Genomic DNA, 13682 nt, shown 5'->3' on the forward strand with positions numbered 1-13682 from the left:
CTGAAGAACGCCGACTATGTGTTTATCCGCCACGCCGCTCATCGGGATCCGCTCAAACCCCCTTACACTGGTCCTTTCCGTGTGCTAGAGCCAGGAGACAAAACTTTTTCGATTGCTATCAGAGGTAAATCGGACCACATTTCAGTTGACCGGTTGAAGCCGGCACACTTGGACCATGACCGCCTAGTCGAGATCGCACAACTGCCGAAACGTGGCCGACCGCCCACAGTCGCCATGCCAGATCAAACGCAACCGCCCGCCAGCTCGCCCGCCGTCCATCAGCTTCCACTTCAAGGCTACAGAAGTCGCTCTGACAGTCTTGTCGGGCCTCCTCGCCGTTTTACTTTTGCTGTTAAAGACAATTCTGGGGGGCGCATGTGGCGGTGCCACTAAGGGACTCCAATCAATTGTATATAATTCCCTTTAATAATATGTTAGCTACAGCCTGAGTCTCTATCTTTGTTTTCACTGTTTACATGTACAGAGCGCGATCACTTTAATAACGCGGGTGAACGCGATGACATCACGCCGTTCATCACGTGATCCCCCACCGGCGGGAAAAACGTGATGACGTCATGACGTCAGCCACGGGACCGCCCAAGCAGTCCTCGTGGAGCCTCCGAACTGACTAGACCTATATTCGATGTTCTCCTGTAGTTATCTGTTAAACTCTGTTAGTTTTCAGTAAACCTCGTTTATTTGATCGCCTGAGTGGACCTCAGTCTTTTGATAGGAACTAGACATTCCTACAATAGTATATTACCTTCTGGTATGTGAAGTAAACACTGTTTGGTAGATCCATTGATGAATGGTAATGGTTACATTTAAGTAGCATCTTTTTGTTTAGCCCATTCCTGCCCCTGATGCACAGCACCGCAGATCTGACCCAATATTCCAAATGAGCATGATTACATCCTATCTCCCTTTCTTCTCCCCTCCTTGCCTCCAGAGATAACGTAGTACAATATAACCCTTCTGAATACTCTGAAGCCTTGAGTGAGAAATTGTAAGTTGTGGTGAGTCATCTTGATCAGGGAGTGCTTGGGTGAGAGAAAAATGTTGGGCATGGTAAGAGAAATTAAGATTGAACTGCACCTATTCTGGAAGGAGTCTGTGTGGTAGATACAATAATGCAGTGGGAGAGGACGTTGTGATTTAGAAAGTGAGGAAAATGAATTGGTGCATTCTGATCGTTGGCAAGGATTTTAGTGTAAAAGATAGCTCCGTATTATACTTGCCAATCATTATTAATCACCAACTGAATTTGTTTTCATCACTTTCTGTTTGCACTTAATTGCATTTATTTCCTACCAGCTTGGCTCAGTTGATGTCACTCTTGCATCTGAGTTGTGGCTGCAAATCCCACTAGAGGATGTTGAGCACATAATCTAGACTAACTTTTTAATAATTTTATAATTTAACAATGAACACTGGCAATCGCTTGATACTTCTTAGTTATTTACATGCTGATTAAATCTGTAACTACAATGCTAGAATATTGAACTTGATTCAGATCTGTTTTTGAACCCCCTTAATGAAGAGACAGAAGTAACACAAGCAAAATGAATTAATTAGCCAAATGTGTACAATAGTATAGTACTTCAAAATATTTCAAAAGAATAAAGTCCTGACTCTGCAGTAATTCTCAATTTTAGACAATACTTACATAAAGGATAACATTTACATGGGAAAGAGATGGACTCCTCTGTTTGTCGTAGGCCTACATAGCAGTACATCAAGAAAGGAAATGGTGAGCAAGGATTTCAACTTCCCTGTGACCAGAATGTGAAAGTATCCTTTCACTATCATTTAAAGCTGTCCATCAAAAATGGATTTCAAAGATTTAAAGCAGCAAACTGAAAGCCCAGAGACAAGTATTGAATAATTGTATCAACTGAGTGGCCTCAGACCATTTATTAACACTAATAAAGCAATACAAATACCTCAGTTAAAATTACTGTATGTGTCTGCCTTAACCCAGATGTGCTAATGTGGACATAATTAGTGCCAGAAACATAAAATAGAAGATGCTCAAAACCCAGAGTATATCAGTCAGCATCTTCTGGAGAGAGCAGATAAATTAATATTTTAGGCATACCTGTCACCCTATGGAAAAACAGAGCTCATTTTGAATTGAATAACCATTAGAGATGAGCCTGGTGTCTTCTGTTAGAGTAAACAAGAATATTCAAGTACTCTTAACACATTTTTGTTTTGTAATAGACAGAACAGGTATGAGACATTTCCTTTTGCAATGGGCATTTGCCTATTAGACCAGATTATGTATTTCCCCACCATCCCCATGTAGAGAATTATAGATAACTTTCCCAGAAGGTCAGAAAAGACATCTTTGGACTTGTTACAATTCGAACAGCTATAAATTCCTAATCCAATATATATAATGTAAAGATTCTACTCCTCTGAAATGAGATGAATGTTCTGTCGTCGCATCCCCCTCCTGACTGATATTTGGTCTCTTACTTTCTGTTGGAAGATATATTACTAACTGGGATGGAGGCAAAATGAATTATGGGGATCCATTCATGTGACTCCTGTGTTGGCCAAGAAGCAACCTTGATGTATTTGCAGAGTTGTGTGTAGGTTGGAGCACCTTCCTCTCACTTTCATGGATATTAGAGATACAAGATGCAGCTAGAGGGGTTAACCAAAATAATGATATCGAATCTCCAGACCACTGCTATGATTTTTCTGTAAAATAGTGCAATGTATTTGTGTCTCAATCCACTAAAAATCTTCCTGTGCCTCATTACACTGTCTTCTACTTTTACTTACTGTTTACTAGGAGTTCAAAACTCTGGAGCTTTTCTCTCTCCTCCCTTCTCCCATCTCCCAATCATCAAGCATTTTAAAATCCAAGCTTAGTGCCACTTCTTCACCACTTCCTGATTCTCTCTTGCTCATCTGCCCGCATTTGAGTAAATTGCTATTTATGAAGTACTATGAGAAGCTTGAGATGTGATCAGTTGCTATATAAATGCAAGTCATTTTTAATCGTCACTATTGACCATGGTCCTTTGCCGTAGTTTCTTCATTTAAAAAATATAATTTGGCTATTTTTGCAGTTTTTTGTAGACATGGTATAAAGACAATTGTTTTTACATGTTAATGACATTTGATATAAAACTGTCATTTGTTTTCAAAATGGCACAGTTTTAAAGTCAATCGCTTCCCCTTCTGCATGGATAGATTTTTTTTCCCCTTTCGATCCAAACTAAAAATGAGCTAATCCTGCTGTTTAAGTCTGTTTGTAGCTGAATAATTGTGTTTAATGTGGATGATTTTTCCTCTTTTTCCCTCCCCCTCTTTAAACATGCTGCCCTTTTGTAAGTGAAGTGGAACAGAAATATTAAAATGCCTCTTGTTTTTGTTAGACACCAGAACACCAGGCTGTGTTGTTCACCCATGGTGCAGTTCAGAACATTGCCCATCTGCTGACGTCACCTTCTTACAAAGTAAGTGCCTGAAAATTATAGAGTAGAAATATTCACTTAAAATATTTTTAAATGTTGCTAGGACTCCTAATGCATCCTGTTTGTACCAGAAATGTCCAATTTAATTTCTAAACAAAAAGGAAGAACAATTTTATTTATGAAAACAAACTATTTATTTAAATTATTACATACTCCTTAATGATCTAAAAGGTTCTTTTTGATGCATCTTTTGGAAAATGTCAAGTTCTTGTGATGTGAGAGAGCCACTCATAATCTTTCCAATATGTCCTTGAACTGAAATTCTTTGACGTGCAAGGAAATGGCTAGCATTCATAGCTTCTACTGCAGGTGTTTTCATCAGCTGATCATTAGCTGTGAACTGCTTCCTAATACCAGCCCTCTTCCCCTCCTTCAGTTGATGTTGAATAGGGAGTGTCTCCATCAGGCCCCCTTTTATTAAAAAAGCCTAGAGTTGGAGGAACAGAGATTTCGGGGAGAAAGGTTGTAAGGCTGGAAGAAGTTAGATATAGGATGGAAGAAGTTAGATATAGGAAAGGGCAAGGCAATTGAGGGATTTAAACACAAGACAGAATTTTAAATTTGAGGAATCGAGGGGCCAGGAGCCAATGTAGCTTGGCAAGGATGGGGGTGTGATGACTGGTACTTGTGGGATGAGATACAAGAAGCATAGCTTTAGATGCCCTGAAGTTTATGGGGTTAGAGGGTGGGAGCCCAACCAGGAAAGCATTGGAGTAATCGAGTCTGGAGGTGTCAGAGTTACGAATAAGAGCTTTCGCAGCTTGGGGTTGAACAGGATGCTGTGGTTGCAAATAGTGTGACCAAGGAGAGGAATGGAGTTGGTGGGGGCCAAAGGTACTGATTGAGCGTCCCAATATTCAGCTGGCGGAAGTTGTCTCTAAGACTGGATGTTTGGCAGCAAAGTTGCAGAGGCAGCGCTGGGTGTCATCAGCATATGTGTGGAAGCTGACCCCATGTTTGTGGATGATGTCGCCAAGAGTAGTGTGCAGGTGAGAAGGATGAATCTTTGGGGGAACTCCCGAGCTGATGGGGCAGAAGAGAAACCATTGCTAGCAATGCACTGACTATGATTGACAGTTCTATTCGGTGGGTGTCAAGGAGCAGATTGTGCTTCCACCTCTTCAGCCCTGGATGTTAGATGGTCATGGGAGACCAACCCTATTTTGGGGTAGGAATGTATAAATAACTGAGGGGAGTTGTTAGTTTCTATGAAAGGAAAAGTTCCTGCCATGAGGTCCTTTTTTTCCAGTAATTCTCACCCTCCTCAGTGATCTTGTAAGCATACACTTTTTAAAATACAGTAATGTTTTGGGCAGGAGAAGACCATATGGCCAAGTAGTCTACACCTCCCATCCTCCTATTAGTTTCCTTACCATGATTCTGGAAATAATGGCCTTATCCCCTATATCAAGCAATTTTTTAAAGTCGGGTATGATTTTGACTCTAGCTTTAAATTTGAGACTGATGTGAATTCAAAACTTTTAAAGTTTAACGTAAACAGGCTTAAATGTAAACATTAATATTTTGAGTATGATTTTTATTTTGCCTCTTGATAGGTTCAGATGCAGGCATTAAAATGCTTTTCAGTCTTGGCTTATGAAAATCCCCAAGTTTCTTTGACTCTTGTAAATGGTGAGTAGTGTGTGTTGCTTAACTTTGCCTACTTATTTTCTCTCTTCTGTCACTTCCTGAAGCATGAAACATTACTTTTCAAGTAACTACAATCCTAGTATGCAATCCAATTAGTGAGTTGAACTTTAATGTGGGTTTTCATAAACCAGTGTGCCTAGCATTTCAGTAGAATTCTTTTTACAGGTGTTATTCAGAGTCAATGTTAGGTTCAATCTAGATGCTAGCTTGACTCTTACAGTAGTTTTGTTACCACAGATTTTTAGAATCTAATTTTACAGAAGGAATTAAAAAAAATAATTCAGTGTGCTTTCCCTTTACATGGACATTCTTTCCTGTCTGTCATGCTTGCTTTGGAGATCAAAGGCACCCTCTGGTGTTCTAGGCCAGTCATTGCATTGCATTGCATTGATGCTGCTCTTTTTTTTGTAGAACTCAAAGCTACAGGGGTGGTTTTCATACTAGTATTTATTTTATAGGGGTGTAGTGTAGCTTAAGATAGACTTAATATGTTCGTTCTGGTATAATTAATGCAACATTTACTGTTCTTGTCAGTGACGTACAAGCTCATTCTTGTAAAAGCTACTACGAAGCTAATACAAACATCCTTTTTCAAACATTTTGGTTACAACATATCTAATATGACTTATGTCCTATTTTAGTTTTGGTAGATGGTGAATTATTACCCCAAGTATTCGTGAAGATGATGCAGAGGGATAAACCTATTGAAATGCAGCTGACATCTGCAAAATGGTACCTATTCAGTTTTCTCACTGACATTTTGTCAGATATGTCATGTCATTTAAATTAAATCTATAAATAAACTGCTTCTACAGCTTTGGGCTGCCCTTCAAAATGTTATGGCTTATAGTACTAATCATTTGAGGATATTTGTTTAGTTCTTAACACGTCAACTGAGCTTGTCTGCCTCATAACTAACAAAACACAAAAGGAATTCTGAACCTTGTGTATTCGGAACATGGCGCTTATTCCTGTAACTTCTATTTCAATTTTATCATTTTACAGTTTGACTTACATGTGCAGGGCTGGTGCAATTCGGACAGATGATAACAGCATAGTTTTAAAGGTTGGTATGAGGTTTCAATAATATATTCAACCCGTTTTGGAGAGGTTTTTTCTGCTATGTGCCCTGTTCTTTTAGTGATGGTCATACTATTACATAGGGCAGCCATGTAACATTAAAGTTTCTGACTAAAAATATTTTTCCTTCAGGACTGCAAGTACTAGGCAACAGTTTGATTAATAAAAAAAAAACCAGTAAGGAGCAAATCCAATATGAGCATGAAGTTCCATGTCCTCTTATATTTGTGCAATCACAGATCTTTGTTTTGGGATAATGTCATCTGATCTATAGCTGAGTTACTCGTACAAGAAAACAATTACATCTCCAGCATGACAAAACATCGTAGTATCCACACTGAATTATTGGTCTCTTTCCCCATTGGTTCTTTTTACCAAAATTCTATTAAAGTAAGGCTGCCTCCAGATGTGCCATCTTGTAGCTGTGGGTGCCCCTCCCATTCCAGAACACACTTTTTTTCCATATTTTCTTGCCCCAGATCTGACACTTTTTTTCTTCAACATTAACAGCTATGCAAGTAAAGTTGTACTCTTGAGTTTGTTCTTCCTTGTCTCGCTTAGTAACTATTTATTTAGGTCTGAAGCTAGCACTAGACTACTGTACCTGTATTTGATTTCAAAAAATCATCAGCTCTCCATGTTTTATTCTATTGTGCAATTAACCCTTAATTCAACAACTTGAATTTGTATAGCTACTTTAATGTTGAGACATGTCCCAAGGAAAAAAAGGAAGCCAACCCAAAGAAGGATATTTTAAGAGTGACAAAAAGCTTGGTGAAAGAGGTGGGTTTTAAAGAGGGTCTTAAAGGAGGAGAGAGATTTAGGGAAGGAATTCCAGCTGATTGCGTTCAGCTGGCTAAGCACATTGAAATGAGGGGTGGGATGCACAAAAGTCAAAAGTAATAGCAATACTGAGCTCGGGGAGCAGGGTGTTGTAGGGCTGGAGAAGGTTGGAGGAAAGGTGATGCAATGGAGGTCTTTAAACATGATCAGAATTTTAGATTGGAGGCATTGGGAGATGGAGGCCAATGTAGTTCAGTAAGGACAGGACTAACAGGCAAGTGGACATGGTGTTGGATGAGCTGAAGGTTGTGAAGGAGGAGAGCATTGGAGTAGTCTCATCTGGAGATAGCAACAGCATGAATGAGGGATTCAGTGGCATACACCCACAAGATGCAGGTAAATGTTCTTCACGTGTATATTTACTTCATGAACATCTACCACCATTCAGTAACCAGTGAAGTAAAGCACTCGCACACTCTGCTTTTCATCTTTAATTTTTACCAACAAACGCACAAAAAGTTTGTAAAGTACACATGGAAACACCGTGCAAATGAGTATTGCAATCACATGCCCAATGGAGTTGTCTATTACTCTCTTTTTTTATTTCCTAATCAGAAATGCATTTCACTGTTTCTGGATTCCCAGTTCGCCCCATGTGGCTAGGGACTAATATATTGGACAACACTCTACTATACCTAATTTAATAAACATTTTGCCTCCGCATGCACTTCCTGTCAACTTTTTCCTTTATAAATTCCTGTGTCTGCATTTAAAAACTGTGTAACCTTGTCGCAATGCAATTACACCCTTCTGTCAGTGCCTCAGTTTTGCATCTCCATGTTCCTTAGCCTTGTATTGCAGAAAAACTCTTGAGGTTTTGCCTAACTCCTCATGCTTCCCAAGTTGCTATGTTTTGCTATTTATCTACAAATGATAAAAAACTGAAGTATATAAAAATAAGTACAGAATGTTTGACTTTAAAATGTTGACTGAATTATGCCCGTTTCCTGGTCCAATTATACCTCGCCTTACCTGAAGACTACACTTGACCATGACTCCCTGTATATTGTGCCACGAGAGAGCGACTGTTTTCTGCCCAGTGGCATGTGCTGTTCTGCCTTTTGAATCCTGCCAGAAAAAATAAATTAGAAGTAGTTTTAATGTAACTTACGTAATACGGAATGAGGTCTGTATTTGGAATGTATTTTTTGTGCCCACTTAATGCTATGTGGTGGATGGTTAACCATGTACTAAATCGGCATTGGGCGATATTAATACTAATAGAAAAATCTGAATTTGTGTTAAATATGCCAGTAAATGAAAAATTTGAAACAGAAGCTGGGGGAGGGGGTAGCAGATAAGATTAATCCAATATTTGTACCAAAAATTATTTCACAAGCTTTGTTTATCTGAACACATTAACAATGCCAATTATATCAATTTATTGGTGCTTGGAACCAGAGCTTTAAAATTACTTGTAAATTGACCCAAATACATTTTGACACTCTTGAGTTGTTTGTTTCATTTGGGTAAAAAAAAAAGTCACGCTCCATATTTTGACTAGTAAAATATTGTCATCTTCCATCTCATTATATTTAGGCCTGACCTGAACAGCACTGACAAACTAAAACCAATATTATTCAAGTTAGATTAATTTATTTAAAAAATAGTAAGAGCATTGTTAGTGATTATTTTTCTTTCGCATTGCTGTGTGATATGTGAAACAAACTATTTTTACATCCCATTCTATGAATGTCTAGTGAATAGAAATGCATACAAGTGTATCATTTCTATAGAGGAAATAATTTCTTTGTTGCAACTGGCACAAGTTGAGCCACAGGACAAGAGTGCCACACGTGGTTGAATGTTCTGGAAATAGCTATAGCTGCACCCAGGAGACTGAAGGGAAAATGTGCTGAAGGATTGTAAAAATTGGAAAACTGGCACGGAGGGGGGCGGGGGGGGGGGCGGCGGAAGTCATTGTAAACAAGTGAGAAAAATATATCCCTTGAAGGATTAGATAAATATTACAGGTAAAGTAAATTCCTATATGTATCTTAAAATAATATAGCAATAATTTGTCTATGTGCCACAGTTAAGTAATTAAAGTTTTTAATGTCCAGTGATCCAGGATATTTCCCCCTGTTTTTCCTTTGTCTCTTTTCTTTCAAATCTTTCTTGCTCTCCTTATTTCTCTCTCTCTACCTGATTTGACTCCAGTTCACCCTCCTTCTCCTTAGTTCCTCTTTCTTTCTCAATCCTTAAATCTCATTGGTTAAGGAGATAGACTGTTGTCCCGTTGTTGACTGACTAAGGTCCCAGATGCTCCATTGCCCTTGCCACATCATTGTCCGCTCACACTTCCAGCAAGTTACTGTGCAAATTTTTTTCTCACTGAAGGGTGCAGAAAAAAATATAACTGACTGGGCACGCCGTGAGATGCCCTGATCCAGCAAGATCCAGCCCATTCTGAATCTGAAGTCAAGCTGTCTCACTTGTCAAGAAGTTGTCCACTGAAGCCAGAATTACTATGTGGCTTCCTTTGTTTTGATATTGACTGTTTAATATAATCATCTTTTGTGTTTGAGATACATTTTCAAGAGTTCATTGAGCTTCTTGCAGTAATAGAATCACTATTTTCTATCACCAAAATAGAGACTTAAGTTATTTAATTCCACTGGACATTTTCTGGTCATTACAAACTCCCTTTCCTTTCACCTCAAATAACACTCTTGCATGCACTTGTTTTGAGGCTCAACTTGCTTGCATGTTTTCACATTGATCTGTGTTGTTTATGGGAATTCAAGATAGTTGGACTTTCTGTCCCAATAAAGGGGAACTTTATGTTTTGAGGATTTATTTGACAATTAGATGATTTAGCTTTACAATATCGTATTCTTGATTTTCTTGTTTCCTGCCCTTTACTGCTACCAGTTTGACATTACCATTTTTTAAGTGCCATACAACCAGGACAGTTCGTAGCCACATAGTGGTACCATATCTCTTAAGTTCCCTTTATTATCACTTTTTCCCCCCCTCCCAAAATATACATGTATCAAATTGGTTCTGTTACATAACATTATGTGGGTTCAACTGATGGGAAGTCAAATACAGTTGGAAGGTGACCTATTTTTAGGACAGTGGCTTGTGAAATACAGTTGAATCTACAATGCAGTTGAGTGATCCACTGTCTTTTCGGTGTTCATTCACATGCTGATGGCAAGAGGGCAGCACACTACAAACTCTCTAATCCCTAAAAATCCTCAGTTGATCCTCGGTGAGTCTCCCACCCACACATAAGAAATTAGGCTATTGTATGTGTTGCAAATATGCTGATTAACCTCACCAAATTCCTTGTCTGTTCAGACACTCCCATGCCTGGTTAGGATGTGCAGTAAAGAGAGGCTGCTGGAGGAGCGGGTGGAAGGTGCTGAAACCTTGGCATACTTGATAGAACCTGATGTAGAGCTGCAGAGGATTGCCAGCATCACAGATCATCTTATTGCAATGCTTGCTGATTACTTCAAGTATCCTAGTTCAGTCAGTGCAATCACAGATATCAAAAGGGTAAGTTTCCTAACTTGTAAATTTACAGCACTTTTTTAATTTTGAGGAAATATATATTTTGCTATAATGCAGTATTAATCTTTAGTAATAAAGATGATCCATTATAAAAGCATCTGATTTCAAGGTTTTAACCTAAGTTATTACTGTAGTAAATTTGCTGTCCCCTAACTTTTTTATTTCACATTTCTGTTCCTTTTGTATCTCTTGCTGACCTAAGTCGGCCAGAGAGCAGTAACCTGTGAATTAATTATTCCACCGCTGCCTTCAAGGTACTTCAAATCAATCTGATATAGTCTGCATGATGAGGATTGGTTTTCCCCATCTCCAGGAGATGGAGCCCTCCACTTAAAAAATCAAAAAAAAAATCCATCCCTTGGCTATTGCTGATGACCTGTAAATCTTCGGCAGAAACGGCTGTTTGAGTTATGTGTCTTGCAGTGATGGAGTGATTGTACTGTTACAGCTATTTATTTACTGCAATTGGTGCACTATTTATTTGTTACCTACAATAATGTTAGCAAAAGGAGATCTGATTTTGCCTGTAATAGTTTTCTGTAGCTGTGACTTCCAAGTTTAAATTGGAAACCATGTTTTCTGCGAGAGTCCTCTTGTAAGGCAGTAATTAAGATTGGATAACTGCTGAAGACTCATCTGATATTTTAATGGTCATATTTTTGAATGCACTTATTCCAATAGTATATTGGCTAAATGCAAATTAATTTAATTTGGTGCACCACTGCATCTACTTTATTGATGACTAATGAATTAATTGCTTCTATCTCAAAAATGTAAAGGTACTTTATTTTTTCTTCTTTCCTAATATTCTTCAGCTTGACCACGACCTCAAACATGCTCATGAACTTCGCCAAGCTGCTTTCAAGTTGTATGCCTCCCTTGGAGCGAATGATGAAGACATCCGGAAGAAGGTGAGTCTGGGAGAGGGGCGTCCCCCGGTCCTGGCAACCAACAGGCAGGGAGTGACGTCAACCTGAGAACAAGGTGAAGAGAATTAACAGTGACTTTACGAAAGAGCATAATCAGATCTGAAGAATGAATGGGATTGAGACTCGTTTGTCTAGAGAAATGAGTTGTGACGTGTTCATGTTGGAATGACAAGTACTGGTGTTTCCTGTGTTGAACCTGCACCGGATCCTTAAGTTACATTCTTTGCATGAGTTCATAACAATAGTAACAAAATAAAGCACTGTGAAGTGTAGTGTATAGTACTGACTCACAATGCAGTAGTACTGTAATGCCAGTTATATAAATGCTTGCCTACCTACCTGCTGCAAACCGGAAGTACTCAGCTTCTGTTTCTGTATCACTTTTAATTTGTGGCCTGCTGATGTGTTCATTTGTGTTGCTGATGTGCAAGTTTAATTGTAAATAAAGCTTTGTGCAATGACATTGCTGGTAGCTTGTTTTCTGAATCTACAGTAAAGCAAAACACTTTCTAAGTAACTTTTGAATAACGGCATTTAAAATATAGTTGAATTTTTAATCTCTACACACAGTGAGTGATAAGCCAGTAAAATGGCATTTTGCCTTTGGCTTACCTTTAAATAAGGGAGGACTGTGTTGTATATGCAAATGTACCCATCAAGACTGAGAACCACCAGTGCTGGAAAACATGCGTGCTTTCATATTGCTCTGGCAATGTGACTGAAGTCTCAACAAAGAGTGTCCTTTTCCTGCAACAATGTGGGATTCTCATTTTCATGTACTTTCTGTGCTCTTAGTGAGCAAGATTGTCAAATTTAACAAGTAATGCTATGGATTTTGAATAGAGTCTGCCCACATTAATTTCCCCATCAAGCAGTTGTTGCCTCTGACTTAGAGTGGGACCTCGTATCCCACTTTGTGATTGTTAAATTCACAGTTTTTTAGTTTCAAGTTTAAAATGAGAAATGGCATTTTGACCTTTTTGTTCAGAAGTTACAATTTTACAACATCTATCTTGGACAATCAGTTGACTACAGGAATGAGGAATTAGGATGAGTAAATTGTAGATATTTCAGAATCTAATCTTGGAGCTGCAAAGACCTGATATTGCATGTGTGCAGTCCCCCAATGTGGTAGTCTGTGCGCCTGCATTGTTTTTCTGTGCTAGTGGATAATTTCAGTGTTAGTTGCGTTTGTTCCAGAGTGTGTAATATTTAGCTATTGTGCAGGGTACCTGAAATGCCTCATTCTAATATGTTAATGTGGCTTTCAGCGTGAGTGGATGCTAAAGGTGCCTTTTTCAGCACCACTGCGCAGAATGTTAACGCTAATGGCAAGTCCGAGAGGTAGGTGGGAGGAAGCGCAGAAGGACATTCCCTTCAAACAATTTTGAGATTTAAAAATAAAACTAATCCACTTTAGCCCAGTTGTAGAGAAGTTTTTTGGGGTAAATTAAAGTACATGTTGTACTGTTGGAGCTTTTTGCAAAATTGGTGTAAAACATTGAATTTAACTTCAATAATCTAGAGCACAGAAGGCGGCCATTTGGTCCATCGTGCCTGTGCCAGCTCTTTGAAAAAGCTATCCAATAGTCCCCTGCTCTTTCCCCATAGCCATGCAAATTTTTTCTATTCAAGTATATATCCAATTCACTTTTGAATGTTACAATTGAGTCTTCCACCACCTTTTCAGTCAGTGCATTCCAGATCATCATAACTCCCTGGTAAAAAAAATTCTCATTTCCTCTCCCTTTGCCCCAAATGGATTTTTTTTTTGCCAATTATCTTAAATCTGTCCCCTCTGGTTACTGACTCTTCCTGCCAGTGGAAACAAGTTTAATTGAAAGGGTGGTGCAAGCAGATTCAGGCAGTGCATAACTCGCGTTTAAAAAAAAAAAAAAAAAAAAAAAATGTCATTGCGCACCTGGCTCTTTTCCAATTAGCTTAAATCTGTATTATTTGGTTACTAACCCTTCTGCCACTGGAAACAGTTTCCCATTTACTCTTATCAAAACCTATCATGATTTTGAACACCTATCAAATCTTCCCTTGATCACCTCTGCTCTAAGGAGAACAACCCTAGTTTCTCCAGTGTCTCCAAGTAATTCAAGTCTTTCATTCCTGGTACTATTCTAGTATATCTCCTCTGCTAACTCTCTTAAGGCCATGA

General features: G+C 38.7%; 1 protein-coding gene across 3 annotated transcripts in view; it reads left to right on the forward strand.

Annotated features, from left to right (window-relative positions):
* Nucleotides 1-13682, forward strand: part of armc8 (armadillo repeat containing 8) — a 135690-nt gene that overhangs the window by 34154 nt on the left and 87854 nt on the right. For all 3 annotated transcript variants that reach the window (XM_085985776.1, XM_085985775.1, XM_085985777.1), the window contains exons 7-12: nt 3393-3473; nt 5048-5123; nt 5783-5873; nt 6147-6207; nt 10371-10571; nt 11402-11497. In XM_085985776.1, the coding sequence (XP_085841902.1) occupies nt 3393-3473; nt 5048-5123; nt 5783-5873; nt 6147-6207; nt 10371-10571; nt 11402-11497 (606 nt within the window). The remainder of the gene's footprint in view (nt 1-3392; nt 3474-5047; nt 5124-5782; nt 5874-6146; nt 6208-10370; nt 10572-11401; nt 11498-13682) is intronic.

Source organism: Somniosus microcephalus, chromosome 4, assembly GCF_052327205.1.
Source record: "Somniosus microcephalus isolate GS21.2 chromosome 4, FLI_Smic_1.0, whole genome shotgun sequence".
In the NCBI taxonomy this organism is placed as follows: Eukaryota; Metazoa; Chordata; class Chondrichthyes; order Squaliformes; family Somniosidae; genus Somniosus; species Somniosus microcephalus.